This window comes from Brassica napus, chromosome A5 (genome assembly GCF_020379485.1).
Source record: "Brassica napus cultivar Da-Ae chromosome A5, Da-Ae, whole genome shotgun sequence".
Classification (NCBI taxonomy): domain Eukaryota; kingdom Viridiplantae; phylum Streptophyta; class Magnoliopsida; order Brassicales; family Brassicaceae; genus Brassica; species Brassica napus.
In genome coordinates this window covers 11502645-11526171 of record NC_063438.1, presented here as the reverse complement: position 1 = coordinate 11526171, position 23527 = coordinate 11502645, and the positions used below count along the sequence as shown (strand labels likewise).

Below are 23527 nucleotides of genomic sequence, written 5' to 3'. Positions count from 1 at the left end.
TATAACAAACCAATCACCTCAACTTAAACTCAACGACACAAACATCGAATCAGCTAAACAAACACAAACTACACGGCCAGCTATTTAACAATTTACAAACTTACTTTCGCAAATGCTTGCGAAGACGACGACAAAAATCAGTGAAATTACCTAAAAAGAAGTAGAGTAAGTTACGAACTTTGATAAATACAAATAACAATGTTTTTTGTTTACATATTATCCATCAAATAAAAGAGAATAAACACAACCACACCAGAAGATACAAGAGACAATCATGACAGACACAAAGGCGGCAACAACATCTCCACCTGCTCACTCCTCTAGTCTTATGAAAATAACTTACATGCCCAATATCAACAGGCCAATGCTATTTTCTTCTTATAAGAAATATATAAAACCCATTAAAGCCCAAATACTCAGAATTATCACTCGTTTTATAGTTATTTCTACAAGTCTTCGTGTATTTGTTTTAAGATCCGGTAAAAGCAACAAGTTTAAAAATAAAAATAAAACATATAACAAACATAATAAGGATAATAAAAATTATTACTTAATACACACAACTTACACAACTAAACTGGAGAAAAAAAATGTACATAAACAAAAGGTACACGTCAAGCAACTCCACAAACTATATCAATCACATAACTAACACAGTTAAGTCCTTTGTAGATGGGGAACAATGCATACACAGTTCATCATCACAACTCTAACCCTATAACAATAAAAAAAACTTGAAAAACAATGATCAACCAAAAACACAAAATTCAGAACTACAATAACCGTAGCAAATATTGAGATGAAACAAAAACTATGTCCACAATATCACGCTTGCGCGGGGCAATGCCCCTAGTGTTATTCAATATGAACATTTTTTAACTAAAAAGTGACAGTAACCTATTCTCAAATCCTCTTTACAAACTGTTCTTTCTAAATATTGTTTACCTTTGAATAACCGAGAATTTGATATAACTTTTATAAATTGTCAATTGAATAACAGAGAATTTCAAGTGTATTTAATATTTTTTCCCAAATTCTATATTGAATGACACATGATTTGAAAAAGAAATATCTAAATCACTATTTGAATAACAGGGGATTTTTTTATCAAATTCCAAAATCTTCTAAAACTCCTATTCCAATACACACCCCCTCAGTTTTGAATATCGACCGTATGTTAGTTTCCGTGTAATCAACTTTTTGTTTCCTTTGATATGTAACTAGTAACCCGCCACCCCCTCCAAATTCACATGTTGGTGGAACTACTAGATTCCCACCGAAGTTAATTGGCTAACATAAACATAACAATTAACAAGTAAGTATCTCTATAAATCAAGAGTCCTAAAATGAAACCGTTGAATTAACGATGTCGTTTGGGTTACAAAAACATTTGATTATTCAAATTCTGTTTTATTGCTTAAACAAAAATTACATAAGAACCAATCTCGATTTTTTTTTCTCCAGTCAGTTAAAATAATATCTTTAGATATTTTTTCTAGCAACCTTTTTAATTTTCATATTCCAGAAGATCTGAGAGCATACTCTTGCACCAGCGCCGCAAAAAGAGAGTGGCTCTCAAGCAAACGAGTCGGGCTATCAAACTCTTTTGCCTTACCTGCGTCTATGACGAGTACTCGGTCGCAGTCCATCACTGTTGGGATCCTGTGAGCGATGCTAACTATGGTACACGACTCAAAGTCTTCTCTAATAATCTTCTGAATCACTGCATCGGTTTGAGAATCTACAGATGCAGTTGCTTCGTCTAGAAACAGAAGTCTGCTTCGTTTCAGCATAACCCTGCCTAAACAAAGAAGCTGCCTCTGTCCTACGCTCCAGTTCTCACCACTATCAACCACTGTAAGAATCAAGTATGTATATGTTCATTCAAGATTCTTTTCTCATGAAAATGTATATAATCTGCTAAAAACTCACCCAAAGAATCGAGCTTCTCAGGCTTTGTAGCAACAACATCCTTTAGTTGGCATCGCTCAAGGCTCTGGAGAATAAAAGGATAAAAATATTATTGTATATGATTAAGATAGAAAGAAACTTCAACGTTGAAGCTCATCACCTTCCAGATTTCTTCGTCGGAGTATTGATCTGTTGGGTCGATGTTGCTTCTCACGGTTCCTTCAAAGAGGACTGGTTCTTGAGGAATGATTCCGAATCTTGACCTGAGATCATGTAATCCTAGGTTGCATATATCAATCCCATCGATGATTATCCTCCCTCCTGATGGTTCTACAAGCCTGAACAAGGCTTGGATCAACGTCGATTTCCCGCTTCCTGTTCGTCCAACTACACCAACTTTCTCTCCTCCTTTGATGTCTAGAGTGATTCCTTTGAGCACAAGTGGAGTGTTTGGCCTGTACCGTACCTATTGTTGTAGATAATTTCATATGAGGTCCACTTTTTGAATACTTTAAGCAGTAAAGATGAGTCTTCTAGTCATGAAAATGTTTTGGTTTGTTGTTAACTTACCTTGAGGTCTTCGAGATGTACATTGCCATGGAAAGGCCAGTTCGAAGGTGGGAGGTTTTCTTTGCTCTCCCACTCGGCTTCAGCAGGAATATCAGTGAACTGTTTGATCCTTTCAACAGAAACCATCTTGTTTTCGACAAAACAGCTCATGTAGATTGCCCAAAACAGAACCGAGTTCAAAGACAGCCCGTAAGAAAGAGACAACCCGACATTTTCTGCATCAGACCAAAAGAATATTATTCCTCATGATTGAGATCGTCTCAAGGTATGTATTTTGTTGGTTGATCATTACCTGGTTTGATAACGTTGCTTGGTAACATAACCATAAACAGAGCTGAGATGCAGAGCACCCAGCTCCCAATAAGCTCAAGCCGAAACCCGAGCCATTCGTTTGAACCGTTGTTGTGGAAGTCCATCCTAAGATTGTCGTTGACACGCTTCACATTCTCTTGCCTAAACAACTCATGTTTCCTGAACGACCTGATTGTCATCACTCCTGCTATACTCTCCGAGAAATGGTGGATGACAGGAGCCTTGGTGATGGAGTCCAGGCGTGTTAATTCGCGGGAAGATGCTAGGTAATAGTTCTGAAGGATCAAAAGCAAAGTGGCATGTGTTAGGACATTAAATATCAAAGAAGAAACATATTTTCGATGTGCCTACCCGGTACCAAATGTTGAGCCATCCAAGAGGAATCACAAAGAAAATAGTAGGCCAAGCGTACTGGCAAGTAACTATGAAAATGCTAAGCAGAGTAGTGTACATTGAGGCCACAAGTCCGAGCATGAACGGAATGAAGATATCAACGTTTGTTTGATCAGTCGATGCCTGCAAAGTATTGAACCTTTTAACATCTCTACTAAAATCAAATCTCATATAGGGTGAAACTTTTTCTCACCCGGCTGAGGATTCTTCCAGATGGTGTGGTGTCGAAGAACGACATGGGAGCATGTAAGATACTGTTAAGAATCTGTCGGAAGAAGATCTGAGCCGTCTTGAGTCCCAAGTGTGTGACGTAATATGAGCGCAAACTCACCAAAACGATGGAAACAAGCGCAATAATGACGTATACACGAATGAAAACAGAGGCGTCAAACGATACTGCATTGTTGGCTGATGTTTCGTAAGCGAGCCAGTAGTCGCTAGCCATCACAGAGCCTTGCCATGTTAGAGAGAAGAACACCACAAACACAATGCCCCACCAGCCATAGGCCTCGGTGCAATACTGTTTGTAAACTCGCAGACTAACCTGCCCGGTCTCCCTTTCCTCTTCTTTGATGAGCTTCGAGCCGAGAAACGGCTTGACGTGTTCCTCATTAAGATCACTTAAGTGAGGAGACTCCATGGACGTTCTTGGGGAGCTGACACGAGGAGACGTTGGTGCTCTTGGGGATGTAATGATTGATGTTGCCGCCGCTGAAGACTCTGCACCGGCTTCAACTAGCTCCATTGATGTCTCATGTGCCGCCACGAGCTCCCCGAAATCCAACCCGGAGCTGACTAACTCGTCGTATCTTCCTGATTCAACAATCTTCCCTTCCCGCATCACCTGAAACTCCATCTCATAAGTATACATACATGTTCAACTCTCTTGACTTCAGTCAGAACTTACCAAAATACAATCAACGTTGTGCAAGAAGTCCACTTGATGGGTTACGAGCAAGACGGTCTTGCCTTTCAGAACTCCTCTTACACAATTCTAAAAAAAAAAAGAAAACAAGAATCAACTTGTGTTGCATAATTTAAAATTAGTACATCAAGATTCTTGTGTGTCTTGTCCCTTGTCACCTTGAAAATGTCTGAACCGGTATGAGCATCCACGGCGCTGAAAACATCATCAAGAAAGTAAACATCGCAGTCTTGGTAAACTGCACGTGCGAGCTGTATACGCTGCTTCTGACCTCCGCTGAGGTTGATTCCACGTTCTCCAATCTCTGTTTGATCTCCAAACTCCATCATTTCCAGATCTTTCTCCAGACAACAGACATTGAGAACTTGGTTATACTTGTCTCTATCCATCGGAAGACCAAACAAGATGTTGTCTAGAACCGTGCCGTTCTGGATCCATGATGTCTGCGCTACATAACCTGTGCTGCCACAAACACTCACCTGGCCCGTGATTCTGTGCATTTCGCCAAGAACCGAAGCTAACAAGGAAGACTTTCCTGAACCAACGGTCCCAACAATCGCTGTGAGCTCTCCTTTATTAACCTTAAAGTTGATGTCTTTGAGTGCAGGTACGTTGTCCTCATCATCCCAACTAAAGCTTCCATCTCTTACCTCCACGGCAATGTTACCATCACAACCCACGGCCTCGTCGCTAGACAGCTCTCTGCTCATCATGTAGGAGTCAAGTCTTCCCAGAGAGATCATTGCCTGCGAGAGAGAGATCATAGACTGAGGGAAGGTCCTGATGGGTTCTTGCAAGATCTTGAAAATGGTGGTGGTGGTGAACACGGTCCCAGCGTCAAGCTTGACTCCCAAGAAAAGCGCGGTGGCGAACGTGAGAGCCGAGATAAGAACCGGCGTGCTCCAGAGAACAATGATGTTTGCGGCAATAGAGTAGAGAAACTTGGAGAGCCAACCAAACTCCAGGTCCCTGAATCCAAGGATCCTCTTGTTGAAATGATTCTCCCAAGCCTGGAACTTGATCACTCGCATGTAGTTAAGCATCTCGTTGGTGGCCTTCATCCGAGAATCTCTGTTTCCCATCAAGCTAAATTGGTATCTGTTGTTTCTCTTAGTCCCCAGGAGGACGAATACGAACACTCCGGTTAGACCGATGATGGCGGTGACAACAGACGGGCCTAGGCTTCCGTAGAGAAGCACTAAAGCAAGAGCCACTTGTAAGGGCATAAGCCAGATTGCGTGGAGCTGAAGCATCATGTCAGAGAGCTGTTGCGCATCCACGGCCATGTAGTTCACGATTTGACCCACGCCGTGGCTCTGACGCGCGGAGCTTGTGATCTTTAGACCTTTCTTGTACAGTGCGGTGATTAGAGTCGACCTTATGAGCATCCCAAGCTTCTGCGAGCTGAAGTTAAAGTGATGCGTCGTCAAGACCTCCACGAACTTGGCGACAAGGAGGATGAGGACGAGGTAGTACCCCTGCCACGGCGAGGATCTCTTGCCGGAGGTGAAATCGACGAAGCTCTGGATGAGAACAGGACCGACGTACATGACGCCGAGACGCACGACTGCGAGGATCGCCGTGAAGAGGATCTCTTTCCAGAAACATCGGAGTATGGTCGTACCGACAGGATGGCTCCTCGAGTTGTCGGAAGGTTTCGGCCAGTTTGATTCGAAGAGAACCGCGAGCCTCTCTGCTTTGTGCTCTGGAGAGAGCGTCGGGACTTGTTCAAGCGTCAACGGTGACTTGTAGCCTTTGCTCAGTAGAGGATTCATCCATAACCAGAACGTCTTGGATAAAGCCGAAGCGGAGGCGTAGAGAGACACGTTACCGGCTTTCTCCGAAACGGCGTCGTATGGTGTCGTATCACTGTAGTTGTTGTTCCCTTCCGTTGTGACAACGCCGGTGCTTCCTAAGACGGAAGCGATGAGCAGAAAGGCGGTCCACGGGAAGGAGAAGAACGATGCGACGTCTTCTGCTTTCAGGACCGCGGCGGTTGAGTCGTCGGAGAGTACGTGGAGAATCCCGGAGACGGTGAAGAGAGTTGTCACGACGAAGCTTGAAACCCAGTAGACTCTTAGAGATAAGGGATGCTTCAGAGCTGCGAATCTCTTCTCGTGGAGGACAAGAACTGCGGTGACGGCGTTTGTGACGGCGTGGATTAGCCAAAACATCGGGTTTATAACGTTGCATGGTCTCTGTGTCCGTTGCTTCTCCGTGAACGCCAAAACACAGACCACAGCGGAGCAAACCGACAGTAAAACGGTGGCTACGACCGTGGATTTGAACCATGCGGTTGTTCTTGTTTGGATTCTTCCGAGTAGAGGTTTCCTAATCTCGGCGTTTCCGTTGACTGAGGTTGAGGAAGAAGACGAAGAAAAGAGCTTCCCAAGGGCGAAGAAGACAAGGACGACCACGAATAAAATATCTACGGCGGAGAAGAGAGCACGTTGAGGGCACGGAGAGAGGAAAACAAATCTCAGCCATTGGATTGCTATAGATACAGTAGATGTTGGTTCAGATATAACCGCCGTGGAAGTACATGAGAGCTCGGAGAGCCAGGAAGAAGAAAGCCACCACATACTATTCCCCAAAATTAATCGGTTGAGAACAAGACAGATAAATCAACTCTCGGCTGTTCACATGTTTATTATATATTGAATCATGACAACATAATGCAACAAATACTTGTTTTGTTCTTTTTGACGACTATTAAATAGATTTATGTTTTTGGTAATGACTTCATATTTTCTTGTTTTGAAATCAGTGAATGATGATTAGCATACATTTCGGGTCGTGTTTTGAATATCGTAGCTGGCGGCTGCTTTACACATTCACACTTTGCATTAGTATATTTGTTTAGTTTTCATCAACGTAATAATTTCTATCTAATAAACTGTTCTAACTTCTCACATTTACTAGTTGTCATTTTATATGGCAAACAATTTCAGAACAACTAGCTGTAACAAGCAAGTTAACACATCACTATATGCGATGCGATAATCACTATCCTATCTTAGATGTGGAAACTGAAGCAGAGAATAAAACTGTTAATCATACCGTGTTTGAATATCTTCCAGCTTTACAAACATGGTCTTTAGCATTAACCCCGTCTCCACCATTGGTATTTCTCAGCGCAAACCAATACACAAGTATAGATTATCTGTTCTAATATTGAAGATCATGACCTGGACAAATACCCATACCCATGGATAATAAGGTATATTTAGAAAGCGTGGAACGATAAGTTATTCAAATGGATAGACACAAATCCAATAGAAACTGTCAGACATGCAAAATTAAAATGCCATGCTTGATTTGAAGCGAATTGTAAACATCTCCTTCTCCAGGACTTTGAAAAGGTACTTTTGGAACGCCAACAGGCATGAAATGAAAAAAAAAGAGAATGAAGTTCTCTATTTCACTTTGATGTGGAAACGTAAGACTGGAGTTTCATTTTTTTTTATCATATTATCATTTTTTCCTACTTTATTAATATTAATCATATTTAAATTAATCATATTTAATACAGAAGTTGAATAAGCTAAAATAAAATATAAAATAAAAGTAAAGTAAGAGAGAATGAATAAAAATTAAAGGAAACTTTTTACGAACGGGCTTCTGAACGATGAACAACAATAGCTATCTTTGTTATAACCAGAAGAAATACCAGCAGAGCAATCGACAATCTCTAGATCATGTCACAACTTCAGAGAGATGTATGATAGATGGATCATAGATACATGACACACTCTTCAGTATTTGTGAATGGACATGGAAAGACTCTAGAAGAGAAATTCAACTATTGGAATAAGAAACCAACGTAGAAGAATCTCACCCCTACATTCGAAAATTGAGGCGCTTTTATGGACAATGGAGTGCATGCTATAATAATCGATGTGTCAGGCTTTTGGCACCGATTGCAAGGACCTAGTCTCGATGATTCAAGATCCATGAGCATGACCTAAATTTTCTACTAAACCGAAGGAATTGTCAAATCTGAAGAATAAATTCTCGGATTTCTCGACTGTTTTCATTTCTCGTTTTGAAAATGTATCGTCTGCTCTTTAATTAAGATAGCAAAATCTTATCATATGGATATGTACTATATTGGTTCTTCTGTTCCGATCTGGTTTTTCCGACTTCAAATTTGAATAATAGAATAAAAAAAAACTTCTCACGCTTACTAAACTAACAACTACCATAACTTTTTTGTTTATTTTTCTTGAAATATTTTTTAACTCAAAGTTGTTAAATGTTTAATAGGTATATAAAACCAAAAGGAAAAAATAGGTATATAGGATAAGAATTAGTTGGACCAGATACTATTGAAAATAAAAAATATTTAAAATATGTAAGTTCAGATGCTTCGATCACAAATATTACGATGATGTGCCCACGATTTAGACCCAATAGATTCGTTGGGTAATATTTTTGTTTATATACTGGAATTCAAAGAGACGACAAATTCTTTGGAATGAGAAACTTTGGATTCGGACTGTGACAAAAAAAAAAGGAAACTTTGGATTCGGATATCTTGTATACAAATACATGTATCTTCTAATAAGAGAAGACAAATCCATTGGAATGAGAAACTTCGGATACGAATCTTTTGTTTATTATTAGTATTACATGTGTATCTTCTAATCTGGTTAAGAAAGATTTAAAATTATTGTTTGGATTTATAACAAAATAATTCAAAAGAGACATGCATAAAGGTTTTTACAACCCAAAAACAATAGTCTAGATTTATAAAAAAGATATTTAAAGAGGCATGCAGAAACGTTTCTATTAAACAAGTCCTCCTCTAGTAGGAATGGTTTCTTGTTTTGTTGACAAGATCAGCAGAAATTATATAATTAAGTAGGGGAAAAACATAGTTAGTGGGAAGGTCGTGTGGGACTTGGCTTCCTCGAGTAGGTTAAGAAAGATAAACAAAGGGTCCCATTCGTGTTTTATTAATTTTAACTCGATATGGAGATTTGACCCATAAAAACTCGATGTGGAGAAAGTCGTGACTTTTTGATCAATTATTGGACCCGTCACTCATATATCATTGACTGAGCCATGTATCAAAACACAATTTAAAGCGTAGAATTGTAATATGTAACTAGATTTAGTCAGCAACCTTGTAGAGGAGGAGGATAAATTAGTAGATTGCTACTAGTTACTTTAGAGACTTGTTTTAGTCATCCAACCCTCAACTCATTGATGAAGCTTTGGCAAATGTTTCTACAACCATATCTGACCGGTTAAATGCAGATCTTACAGTTCCTGTTTCAAAATGGGAAGTTAAATTGGCCTTCTTCGCAATGCACCCTGAAAAGGCGTCGGGTTTGGATGGCATCACTGCTCTTTTTTACCAAAAGTTCTGGGACATTCTGAAGAAAGACTTAACTCGTATGGTTAATGAGTTCCTTTTCGATGGAATAATGACCAATGGGCTCAATGATGCAAATATATGTCTTATACCTAAGAAGGAGAAACCAAACGAGATGTCACAATTTCGGCCCATAAGTCTCTGTAATGTCAGATACAAGATTATATCTAAGGTCCTATGCGAAAGATTGAAAAAAATATTACCAGATCGAATATCTGAAACCCAGTCAGCTTTTGTTGCTGGAAGACAAATAACAAATAATGTTTTGATAGCTCAGGAAATATTTCATGCTCTGCGCACGAACTCTGGGGGAAGAGAGAAGCGGATGGCGATAAAGACTGACATGAGCAAGGTTTATAATAGGTTGGAGTGGGAATTTATCATTGCGGTCATGAAGAAGATGGGGTTCTCAGAAACATGGATTGAATGGATAATGTGTATCATCGGTGAAATACCATGTCTTATTCAATGGTCAACCAAGAGGAAACATAACCCCACAACGAGGTTTGCGACAAGGAGATCCTTTGTCTCTTTTCATATTCATCTTATGCACGGAAGCGCTCGTTAACATTCTAAATCATGCAGAGAATCAATGAAAGATTACGGGGATGCGCATTTCACGTGCTAGCCCTCCGGTATCCCACCTTCTCTTTGCTGATGATAGCCTGTTCTTCTGCAAGGCGGAGCCACGCGAATGCGATGAAATCATGAAAGCACTGGGGACCTATGGAAAAGCTTCGGGACAATGCATTAATTTTGAAAAATCTTCCTTAGTCTTTGGTAAGAGGATATGTGGACATGTCAAGGATACTCTAAAACATTCAACTGGAATTGATAATGAGGGAGGAATGGGTTCCTATCTTAGTATCCCTGAATATATTAGTGGTTCGAAGGTAAGGCTCTTTGCCTTTCTGAAGGAATGACTGCAAAACCGTGTTAATGGCTGGACATGAAGATGGGTAACAAGGGAAGGAAAGGAGGTGCTAATAAAGTCTATACTGCTGGCGCTACCTACATATGTAATGTCAACTCTTCTTTTCCCCTTGGAGACTTGTGAGAACTTAGCTAGTGCCATTACACAGTTCTGGTGGAGCTCGAACCCTCCTAAGAGAGGAATTCACTGGGTTAAGTGGGAGAAACTCTGAAAATCAAGGGAAGAAGGAGGAATAGGATTCAAGATGATCCATGAATTTAATCTCGCATTACTTGGGAAGCAGTTATGGCGATTAGTGCAATTTCTGGACTCTTTACTGGCAAGAGTCTTGAGAGGACGATATTTTTGATATAGCTCACCGCTGCGATTAAACGATGTAAACAATCCCTCATATGGGTGGAGGAGTATAATGGCTGCAAAGCCATTAATAACGTTGGAGATTAGACAAAAGGTACACTCTGGGAATGAAATTAGGATGTGGGAAGATCTTTGGATCCCAACGATACCGGAGAGACCAGCTAGGTCAATTGCACCAGTACTTCACCCAATGATGCCAGTAAGTAGTATGATGATTGGAAACCCGAAGAGATGGAATGCTGAAATGCTAGAGAATTATGTCCATCAGGAGGACATCACATTGATCCACTCGCTGGCCATAAGCCAAGACTACCGTCGAGATGGATATTGTTGAAGCTATACGAAAAATGGGATGTACACTGTCAAATCAGGTTATTGGGTGGCAACAAACTTGGTTAAGAAGAGTCATTGGAGGTGCATGAGCCTAGTATTACAAAGCTTCAGGCCTTTGCTTGGAAAATAAAAGTTCCTCCCAAAATGAGACATCTTATTTGGCAGACGATATCATGGCAACTAGCAGTAACAAGTAATCTGACTCATCGTCATATAAGATGCGACAACTATTGTCCTCGCTGTGGTGCAGATGATGAAACTATAAATCATGCCATCTTTGAGTGTCCTCCTGCCGTACAGACATGGTCACATGCGTCAACCCGAACACCTCCAACACTTTTCCCAAGTGGAAGTCACTTCACAAATATAGATTACCTCTTCTGGTGGAAGAATGATATTGAAGATCCAGAATTAGACAAGGACCCATATCCATGGATCATATGGTATATTTGGAAAGCGAGGAACGACAAACTCTTTAGAGGAATAGACAGGGACCCTTTGGAAACTGTCAGACACGATGAATCTGAATGCCAAGCTTGGTTTGACGCAAATCAAAGACCGGAAGAAACGGTGGAAGAACAAAATACAGAAGGGGCTCCAATCTCCGAGCGATGCATGACAGATGGGTCATGGACACATGACGCACTCTTTAGTGGTTATGGATGGATATGGGTAAATTCAAGAGGAGTGACGCAACTATTGGGAGCAAGAAATCAACGACGACGAATCTCACCATTGCATTATGAACTGAAGCTTTATCTTGGGCAATGGAGTGTATGGTCCAGGTATCGACATGTCAATCTTTTGGGACTGACTGCAAGGACTTAATCTCGATGATCAAAGATCCTAAAGCATGGCCGAGCTTTTCTACTGAGCTGGTTGTTCTGTTCCGGTCTTGTTCCCCAGACCACCTCAAGCTTGAGTAATAGAACATCCGTTTGAAGGAAAAAAAAAACTAGATTTAGTCAGCACGTCTATGAGGATATTTTTGTCATTTTAAATATATTTGATATTATTACAAATATTTTAAATATATTATTTCTATTTAAGGATTATATATCATGTAACTCAATAGTATTGTTATCTTTATTTGACATTATTAATATATAGTGATTTTCTTAATACATTTACTTTGTTATTAATTTTTATTATTTACTAATATATTTTCAAGTTAGGTACAATAAAATAATAATATAAAATAATCTAATAGATAATTTTTTTGAAAATATGTTTTTTCTTTAGTTTGTACATTTTGCTATAATACATTTTTAAAATTTATTTATTTATATTATAGAAAATAAATATGTTTAAGATAATTTATATTTACATGTTGTGCTTAAAAAATACTTTAACATATATTATTTTAGTATTTTACGGGATTTATAAGTAAAAAATATTGTTTTTTAAACAATATAGCCCTGTTATTTTAGTAAATTTTATACATAGTGCATCTATCATATTATTTTAGTAAGTTGTATTGATATAGGATTTTTTTGGATGTTATGATATAAAGTTTTTTTATATTTAATTAATATTTCAAAATATTAGATTGCTTTAATGTTCACAACATATATAGTTTGTTTTTTCGTGGTGCATTTCAAAAAATATTATTTAGTATCTATGATTTTATTGTTTGTAAAATTTAAGATATTATCATTTTGAGCTTGAATATATATTTTCAAAATTTTATATTTTGTTAAGAAAACTTTCAAAAATACACTATTATTTTTGAGTTTTGAAGTTTTTTTTTTTGATGAAATGTGAAATTTATTGATCATGTAGAAAGAATATGAATTTACATATGCTATGGATACCTAAGAACATTTACAAGGCTGTATAATGAATGAACTCATATGATTTAAAGTGTAACTTCGAACCAACGTCTTCTCAAACCCTCCAACTTGTGACCCACCTTGTAATGGAGATAAGTGATTCTGTTCCTTATCCCCTTATCAATGATTCTCACTACTTGTTCTGCTGTTCGAAAGCCAGTATTGTGTCTGCGAGTGTTCCTCTCCTTCCATACATTGTAGATACACGCTTGGAACAGCATTTTAATCAGGATCTTATCGATGCTTTGCAAATTGCTGCACACAAAATGCAGCGTTGCCGACCAGTCAGGATCAGTCCTATTCCCAGTCAGTCGGTTCGCTAATGAATCCCAAACCGTGAAGGAGAAAGGACAAGCGAAGGAGTTTTGAAGATTACATGAATTTTGAACTTGTTTTTGTTACTACAGTAATACATTATTTTATTAAAATATTTGAATTTTTGGTAATCTTTTCTAAATGTTTCTTAACAGATTTTGTTATAATGAAAAAAATATAATTTGATTAATCATTAATATTTTAAATGAATTACTAAAACTTCGTAGTTCTCTAATAACATATTTTTTAAATAGTATATGAATTTAATTATATACTATTATATTTTTGTATAAAAACATTTTAAACAATATATTGCTGAAATTTTCAAAATAAATAAAAACATAATATATAGTTGTATATATACAAGTTTAACTTATGTTAATAAATTAATTTTTGTATCAAAAATATTATATACTTTACAAATTTTAACTCATTTTAATGATGAATGATAATTTATTTGAATGAAACAATTTTAAGAAATAAAATTTATTAACTTATATATTTAATATAAAATTTTATATTTAGTTCATATAGCACTTTATTTTAATACAATATATAACTATAGAACTTATAAAAAATAGTATATAATTTTTATTTTATTGTTTTATAATAAAACTTTAATTAACATTGATATATAATAATATTATATTGCTAATTAAAAAATTAATTTATATGTTATTTTATAAAAATATTTAAAATTTTAAATAAGATATTCTTAGATTTTTTTTCAACAAATTTTGTCATAATGAAAAAATTTCAAATTTATAATTGGTTTGTTATTAATATAAATTATCAAATTTGTCATATTAACTAGTTCTTTAAGTGGATTACTATGAATTGTTAATAGTAGATAAAAAACAGTACCTAAATTAATAGATTAGAAGTTGCGTGAAATAAGCTTAAGGTCCAACTGGAACCACTTTCAGAATACTAGAAACTGTTGGGAAAACAATAAAAAGAATCATCTTTTATTTATACTATAAAACAAGAGTCAATTGATAATTTTGGGAGTGACATATGTCCTTTTAAAAAAAATCTAATACAAGTTTTTTACTTGACAAACGTTTTGTAAAATAAAATGATTACAACTTTTTATAAAACAAGATTCAAAGACAATTTTGGAAGTGACATATGTCCTTTAAAAAAAAACCTAAAACAAGTTTTTTTTTTTATTTTTGACAAACATTTTGTAAAATACAATGATTACAACTTCTTTTAATCCCCACTCTCTCCATAACTACTTCGGTTTTCCATTATCTCAACGATTTTGTGAAAAAAACACTACTATTTTTCTCAAAGTGTACTCTAACTACTATTGTTTTATTAAATAAATCTTTAAAATTTTAATTTGCTAGCACTTTTTAAAAAGGAAAACATTATATTTTATAAATCTATTTTTGATTTAAAAATTAAAAAAATAAAAAAAAATATTAAATACTCTTTTGCAATTTTGTTTAAGATTTTGTAAAAGGAAAATTACTGTCATATGACCTATTACAATTATATTCTCTTTAGAATTTCAGAAAAAATAAATTGCTATCAAATAATTATTTTTAGTTATTAATAAATAATTTTAAAATTACTATTTTTACAATTCGTATCAATACTAATTTTACACTTCTTTTGGTAGTTAAATAATTTTTAATATCATGTTCATTATCAAATATTCTCTTAAAAATATTGTCAAATAAATTTTTACAATTCTCTTTTGGTTAGAACTTAAAAATATGATATAAACTTCTTTTGTTTAGGATTTTTTTATAAAAAAAAAACAACTATCAAATATTATTTTACAGTTTTTTAGGATTCTAGAAAAGGAAATTAATATTTCATAATTTGTTATAATTATATTTTGTCTAGGATTTAGAAAAATAAAGTTTCTATCAAATAATTATTTCCAGTTAATATTAATTATTTTAAAAAGTTTCCATTTTAAAAATTCGTTTTTTTTTCAATATCACTAATAGTTTTACAACTTTTCTTGTTAATTAAATAATTGTTACTATCATGTTTATCATTAAGTTTTAACTCAAAATTAATATTAAATAAAATTTTACAATTCTCTCTGGTAAAAAAAAATCTTGATTGGTTAAGATTAGAAAATAATATTTTTTTTTGAGAAATCTATTTTATTTAGGATTTTAGGAAAATAAGAAGTTATTTTCACATAATTTATGTTTTTATTAACACATTGACTATCTAATTTTTTTAATTGACACATGTAACAGTCATATTAGATGAAATATTTGAAATTAATTTTGTTTATATTTTTATTATACAAAAATATTAAAATTAAAGTTAGTGAATTATAAGAAAAATAAGATTACTTTTACATTTTTATTTTATTTAGACTTTTAAAAAGGAAATTAATTATCTTCTTTTTTTTGTCGACGAAATTAATTATCTTATAATTAGTTTTTCTTTTGTATTTTTATACAACTATTTTATTTTTAATAGAAAAGTTTCTGTTTAATTATTTATATATTTTGTCTTATACATACAAACACATATGCATCATATTCACACATACTAATGTACGACAACAACATCAAAATTAAAAATTATGTTAGCATCATAAGATATAATAAGGATAATATAAGTTGATTTGTATCAATAAATTAAAATAAAATACTCAGGTAATACTTTTCATGTAAATACTATTGTGTTTTGTAAGAATAATATTTGGAAGTTTAAACCTAAATATAGATGTGAAATATTTGTAGCTATTTTTGGTCATAAGTTTTTAACATACAATTATCTATTGAAAAGGAAAATTAGTTACTTATAAAAAAAATAATAAGAGTACTTTTACAATTTTCTTTTAAATAGGATTTAAAAAAAAATATTTATTTTAAAGTTGTTTTTTCTTCTTATTTTTTTTATTAAATACTTTATTGCACTTGTAGGATTTTACAATTCGTTTTTTGTTTAACATTATTTTGTTAAAAGTTAATATTCATCTTTTATAATTCTCTATCTTTAATATCTCTTAAAAAAAAATAACAGTAATAATAATAAGAAATATTAGTTGACGATTCTACAATTGACAATTCTACCTGTCGTACGAGGATTCACGCCTGACTGCATCATCTGAGCCGTCTTATGGGATCGACGCTTGACGGTACTCCTTGCGCCATGCTGCAGATCTCTTGTTAGCCTTTTCTCTCTTAATTTGCAAAATTCCGCTTTCTCCGGAGTTGAAACCAATACCTCCTGGTGTAGAAGCATTAATGAACTTTTGGTCAAACCACTAGACCAAGGGGGCTTCCACATATATAATTAATTTTTCAGAAAATCATTTTTATTATTTTAGTATATATACTTTTGATTATGAGATAGATTAACAAATGTTACAATATTAAATATATAATTGACATGTGTCGCGATCATGCTTTTAACGTTTTTTATTATTTTAGTATATATTTTTTTTGATTATAACATAGTTTAACACATATCACATTTTTAAATATATAACTGACATGTGTCACAATCATGTTAATTATCAATTTTGAAGAAATAAGATCAATATAATCTTTTATAATTAAATTTTCATTAAAATTTTGCAAAAGAAAAATTATATTAAATTAATTGTTTTCAAATGTATTTCTAGGATTTTGAAAAAGAAAATTTCTATAAAAGTTACTACTAAATATTTTTTAAAAAATTGTTTTTTGTATTAAATAATTCTTGAAAATAGTTTTGTTTTCCCAAAATTCGTTTTTGTTATCTTATTATATATATTTTAATTATTATATATTTAAACACATATAAATATTAGAAGGAAAATTATTATTAAAAAATATTTTGCAATTATCTTTTTATTAGGATTTAAAAAAAAAGGAAAATTACCATTAAGTAATATTTATAATTATTTTTTAATAAAATTCGTTTTTAATATCTTAATATATATATTTTTAATTATGAGATAGATTAACACATGTCACAATCTTAAATATATAATTGCTATGTGTCGCGATCATGCGATCATGTTAATAAACAACTTTAAAAACCAAGCTTTATATATAATAACAAGATATGAGCCCGTTGCGTTGCAACAAGATTTTTTATGTTTTAATTTAATGAAAATCACAAAATAATAAATCATTATATTACAGTTTTATGATTGTTTATTTTGCATATGTTGTTTGAAATTTATTTTATAATTAAACCAGTTTTCACATATAAATTCAAGTTAATATTTGTATGTTATAATCATGGTGCATAGATGAATTGTTATAAACATTGTACTCTGGATTAGAGAAAATACTGTACCTAAGCATTTAAATTGAACACAACCCGAAATAAGAAATTGAATGAAAATTAAAAAAAAATGAAAGTCAAATACACCAATCGAATCAATGACAATATTATACATGTTCTTATATACTAATTTAATATTTTATTAAATAAGTCTTAAAAACATTTGCTAGTATTTTTAAAAAAAGTAAAACATTCTATTTTATAAATTTCCTTTTTATTTACAATAAATATAAAAGATAATATTAAATACTCTTTTACAATTTTCTTTGAGATTTTAGAAAAGGAAAATTATTGTCATATAATCTATTACAATTATCTTCTCTTTAAAATTTCAGAAAAAAAAATAAAACTGCTATCAAATAATTAGTTTTAGTTATTAATAAATAATTTTAAAATTACTAGTTTGACAATTCGTATCAATACAAATTTTACACTTTTTTGTTAATTAAATACTTTTTAGTATCATGTTCATCATTAAATACTCTCTTAAAAATATTATCTAATAAATATGTACAATTCTCTTTTGGATATGACTTAAAAATATGATACAAATTTCTTTTGTTTAGGATTTATTTTTATAAAAAGGAAAACAACTATCAAATATTCTTTTACAGTTTTTTAGGATTTTAAAAAAGAAAATTAATATTACATAATCTTTTATAATTATATTTTTTCTCGGATTTAGAAAAATAAAATTTCTATAAAATAATAAAATTTCTATAAAATAATTATTTCCAGTTAATATTAACTGTTTTTAAAAGTTGTCATTTTCAAAATTCCTTTTATTATATATATTTTTAATCGTTATATATTTAAACACATGTCACAATATTAGAAGGAAAATTAGTATCAAATAATCTTTTGCAATTATCTTTTGATTAGGATTCTGGAAAAAGAAAATTACTATTAAATAATATTCATAATTCTTTTAATAATATTTATAATTTTCTTTAATTAAAATCAAATTCTTTTTAATAAAATTTGTTTTTGTTAATATCCTAGTATATATTTTTAATTATGAAATAAATTAACTCATGTCAAAATCTTAAATATATAATTGTTATGTGTCGCGATCATGTTATTTAACAATTTTGAAGAACCAAGCTTTATATAATAAAATATTGAATTTATGGGGTTGGAGTTACCAAAGTGGAGATTTGAGTTAAATAAGAGAAACCGGGTGTTACATGTCCAAACCCAAATTTGCAAAACCTAGTTTTTTCTGGAATCCAAAACAATCACTTTCTCTCGACTTGCAAAACGATTTCCCAACTGAGATTACCTCAGGTTTATAACCAGTTGGTACCTATGGATTTCTTGCAGAAATAGATTTCCAGAGACAAAATCTCGATGTAGCTCTTCCTATCTGGAAAACTTCTCAAAAAAAACCTCCCACAAAAACTAAAAAACATATGAACCCAGAATTAGTTTTAACAGATTCGCCTCCACATATTGAAATAGCAATAAATTTTATAATTACGAATAAATTTCATAATAAGCTTCTTAGTTGAGTAGGGTTGGTTGTTTCGGAAAGTTGATACCAAAATCACAATCTGGATATCCTCTTAGATCAATAAACGGCTCTCAAAAGGTAAATGTTTAGAATAAGTGATCCATACAAGTGAAAATTAAAAATGCCATTAACAAGATAGAATACAGTGATTAGCACGATAGAATACAGTGATTAGCACGATAGAATACAATGACTCGTATTCAGAGATATATATATATAGAGAGAGAGAGAGCTTTGTAGTTTACAATTTGGAGATCATTTTGAGTGGGTCCGATACATTTTTGGCGTACCCAGGGGTAGGAAGATTACAGAGGAGTGTGACTCTAGAGGAAGATATTAAGGTTTTGTTATGGGATTCTTTTCTTGACTTCCAAAGCTTGACTTCCCAAACCTGAATGGTTTTCCCCGAGCTTACAGGAGATGCTTGGGCGAACACAATGTCTCCAAGATCGGCACTCTTTAAGTGGTTGATCGAGAGTTGAATTCCAGCCACCCTTTTGAGATCAGTAGCCATGTAAGCTCCTATACTTGCTAAAGACTCAGCGATCAAAGCAGATACACCACCGTGTAACACCTTGAAAGGCTTTTGAGAGAGAAATAAAATGAAATTTCTCAGAACTGTGATAAGGAACCAAAGGGTTGATGATCAAACTGAAGAAGAAGAAGGACGAACAAAGAACCTGACAGCAGATTTGAGAAACGGGAAGACGACCGGTGACACGTGTTGTAGACAGTTCATCGATCTCGAAGCCTAAGATGTGAAGCGGAAGGGCTAAAGCTTTGGTTTTGGACGATGCAGAATCCATTTGTGCGATCTGTGGTGGGGTTAGGTAGGTGAGTGTCTTCTTAGGAGTTAGAAATAACCAAGGCTGGGACAAAGTGGGTAGGATAGGTTGAATTGTCTTGTTGGTCGAATATTTTTGAAACTGAGAGTGATAGCGGGGGTCCACTCCCCTCTAGTCCAAATGTCAAAACCAGATAGACATTCTTATCAGATGGAATCTTTTTTTTTTCTCTTGTCGAATGTGGGACTTGAACCCTTTTAATGGGCTAGAGTAAATTAAGGCCCTTTTGTGGCATATAATAAACTTATATATTATTATTTTAAAAGTGAATTTAATTATTTATCATATTCTCAATGATTTTAGGATAAATCATATTTTTAATTATTATTATTATTTAAGTTTTATTTTAACTTGTTATATATATTTATCATGATATTTAAGATAATTAATAAACATTAATCTATTCTATTGATATATATATATATATATAGTATTCTTAAAAAAATATATTTAATATATATACTTGTCATGATATTTAGAAAATTTAATTAAAAAATATATATTAACAACTTATTTGAGAGAGTAATTCACTCTTTAGGATAATTTGAGTGATATCACTTGGCCGAGAAAAATCTCCAGAGATACATCATTGTGCAAGCCAGCATTACCTTGAATCTAAGGAGCCAATCGAAGCTCTCTTAAACTTCAAACAATGATTCAGAGAAAGCTCTGGAGAGTTTCTCTGTTTCGTTCACCATTAAAACTTCGTCGTTAGCTCATAGAGCTCTCTCTTTTTGTCGAACAACGGATCTGCGCTCTTGTAAGGAAGCTTGGGTTCATATACATAACCCAAATTCGGACATCCTTTCAAGTTATACTCATTGGCAGGTCAAAGTCGAGCTTGATGAATCGATTGTGATTGTGGTTTTGTCTCCTTGTGTTGATCTTGGTGTTGTGCAGATGGGAGAACGAATGTATTCACGCATCATCTAGAGTAAACAAATTAGAGGATGATGAACCCTCGTGATAAGCTAGATCTGGATTTTCGCCTTCGCCGTGTTTCTGGATTTGCTGCCGCGTCCTTTGGATGGATCCGGACGTCTAACAATCTTAGGCTCACGAGAGAGAGAATCAAACCAGTTTCATATCTCGAGACTGCTCCGACATCGTCTTCTTCTTCAGACGTCACCGATTTAGCTTCACTCGAGCAATCCATGGAGAGTCTCGGCCTAGGTATCGACGTCGTCGTCTCCTGTCTCGCTAGCTTTTTTCTTCCAGAGTTCCGGTCCACCAGTGGAGATCGTCGAAGACGGGAAACCTTAAGTGATTTTCAGAGATGACAAGCCTAGAGTATTGGGCTCGTTGGTGGACCTTTAGTGACATCAACCGCCGGGCTTCATGAAAAGCTTCCTTCTTTACCGAGATGACTTGTGGTCAAGCTAGATCTAGGGTTTTCCCAAATTTGATATACTTTTAAGATAGTTCTCCTTAGTCCCCTCCTTCTAGCGCCAACTGTTTGACCCAAAAACGGTGTTTATGTTGGTGTTGTTTGTTGGAATCATACAAGAAAGAACCTAATGATAAAGATTAGATTCTTGAAGTTTAAGAGAAATCTTCATAGAATCAAATGGGAAAAAGAATATCCAATAGACTTTATTGATCAAAGATTGCATTATAAGAATGATTTCTAGTGTAAAGTGAATCAAAGAATGTATAAAATCCTTATAGGATGTGTTCTAGGTCTAAATGTAAAAGAGAGGATCCCCTTAATAAAGAGAGGTGTATCTCTATTTATACAAAGAAAAAACTAGAGCTTTATAGTAAAATGAGCCTAATTTATTGTCTAATGGGGCTTGAGGGAGGATGTAAATCCACCCCCAACATTAATATCATCCGAAGACCGAAGAAAGACGCAAATGATGCGTTAGGACACAGTTTTTGCAGACTTAGAAGCTACTTTTACATTTCTAGTTAAGTGTTTATGTAGATTAAAATATATAATTTTCGCCTACAGTTTAAGCATTCTTATATGAACAAATTACATTAAATAAGTTCGTTATTGATTGTACCTTTTGTTTGATCCAAAATGGTGTTTATGCTGGTGATGTTTGTTGAATCAATACAATAAAAGACTCTAAGAATATTCTTGAGGCTTAGAAGAAATCTTATAAGAGAGATTTTATTGAGTGAAGGTTCATTACAAAGATGATTACAAATGCAAAGTGAACCTTTTAACATAAAATCTCTATGAAAATATGTTTCTTAGTCTAAGAAGAGGAGAAGATGATCCTTTCTCATAAGAAAATAGTTCCTTATTTATAGAAAGATGAAGTCTATGGCTTCCTAGCAATATGAGCCTAGTTCAATGTCTAATGGGACTTGAAGAGGATGTAAATCCATCCCCAACACTTTTTTTCATTCGCATAAAATAAGTTCATCATTCATATATAATACAATTTCATTTATGTATAGTAGTCAACTTTACCTATAATAGTGTCGTAAAGATTTGCTTTACAGCATCAACAAATCACTTCAATTCTTACTTTATAAATTAACTTCAAAATAGAATTGAGTTTTACTTTCATGGTTTTTTTTTACTATAACGTAGAATCATGAATCAAAAATTAAAATAATTCTACTTTATATTTTATTATAGACTTAAAATTAAGTGGAATTACAGATAATTTTCAAAACAAAGTGGAATATAAATTAGGAATGCTCTCATTTCTATTGTGAACTAGAGCTCTTTACGTGCCAGGAAGCTCTTGATGTTGGCCGTTCCTCGCACCAGAAAGCATGCTTTGGTAAATGTTTGCTTGGAGCCATAATATTATTTGTATAACTAATGTAACAATCACATTTGTTTGCAGGTGAAACTGTGGGGTTTCCGATTTTCTAAGAAACATGTTTGTTGGAGTTGTTGGTAGTTTTTTTTAGAAATAATGGAAACTGTGGATAGTCTTGTGCGTGAAAAATTACGTTTTAGCATGTCCATGTTCACGTAGGAGGGGATGGTTTGCGCTAATAAGTCTTCGGTTTGCTAATTGCAGGAAAGTTTAAAGCGCATATTTCAAATCATGAACATAGAAAGATTTGGGGCTGATGACTAAATGGGAATTCTGAAGTTATAATTTTGTAAGATAAACGTGTCCTCGATGTTGTAAGTCAGGCTGAAAGCATGATTTTTTCTTCAGTGTCAAATAATAGCAATGTTTTGTGCGTGTCTAAGGTTGCCTCAATTACTGAAACTTGATTCACAAGTTACGTCCTCAACAAGGCTAGTAAATAATCAAAATAATTTAACAGTAGCGGTTTTAAATTAGTCATGCCCATTTCAAATTATTGAAAATTTTAAAAATCAAAAGAAAAAGGAGTAGTGGTGTTCGGTCGTCGCAATAGTTCGATATGTAAGGAGCTAAGTCTTCCGGAGCTTTTTTTTTCCCGCGGGCTCCTCAATCGGAAAAGGTATCTTCTCAGTGTTTATTCCACCTGGAATAGGTTCAGTAGACGAAGCTCCACTCGCAGAAACAGCTCCTAAAAAAAATCCTGGAAGCATCCATCCCTACACTGGCCTCAGGGGTTGCTTACACCAAAGGAGGGCTTTGTTGTCATAGTTCCAGCTCTAGGCATGTCATCACGTAGGTTGTACACCTGGTTATGGATAATGCAAACACAATAAGGTAATACAGAAAGTAAAGCAAGAGACA

General features: G+C 33.8%; 3 protein-coding genes across 3 annotated transcripts; 1 reads left to right on the top strand and 2 right to left on the bottom strand.

Annotated features, from left to right (window-relative positions):
- Window positions 1–1337: 1337 nt before the first annotated feature.
- LOC106451806 (ABC transporter C family member 4-like) lies at window positions 1338–6846 on the bottom strand. Its single transcript, XM_048779611.1, has 9 exons — window positions 4270–6846; window positions 4094–4180; window positions 3380–4030; window positions 3145–3309; window positions 2774–3068; window positions 2482–2696; window positions 2072–2377; window positions 1933–1996; window positions 1338–1855 (listed from the first exon to the last, which is right to left on the bottom strand). The coding sequence occupies exons 1-9, from the start codon at window positions 6691–6693 to the stop codon at window positions 1515–1517; spliced, it is 4548 nt and encodes a 1515-aa protein (XP_048635568.1). The 5' UTR covers window positions 6694–6846; the 3' UTR covers window positions 1338–1514.
- A 3988-nt stretch (window positions 6847–10834) lies between these two features.
- On the top strand, window positions 10835–12041 carry LOC106453855. Its single transcript, XM_013896056.1, has 3 exons — window positions 10835–10981; window positions 11281–11787; window positions 11901–12041. The coding sequence occupies exons 1-3, from the start codon at window positions 10835–10837 to the stop codon at window positions 12039–12041; spliced, it is 795 nt and encodes a 264-aa protein (XP_013751510.1).
- Window positions 12042–19138: 7097 nt separating this feature from the next.
- LOC106345174 (1,4-dihydroxy-2-naphthoyl-CoA thioesterase 1) lies at window positions 19139–20106 on the bottom strand. The gene is made up of 2 exons (XM_013784416.3): window positions 19716–20106; window positions 19139–19618 (listed from the first exon to the last, which is right to left on the bottom strand). The coding sequence occupies exons 1-2, from the start codon at window positions 19839–19841 to the stop codon at window positions 19277–19279; spliced, it is 468 nt and encodes a 155-aa protein (XP_013639870.1). The 5' UTR covers window positions 19842–20106; the 3' UTR covers window positions 19139–19276.
- Between the last annotated feature and the right edge of the window lie 3421 nt (window positions 20107–23527).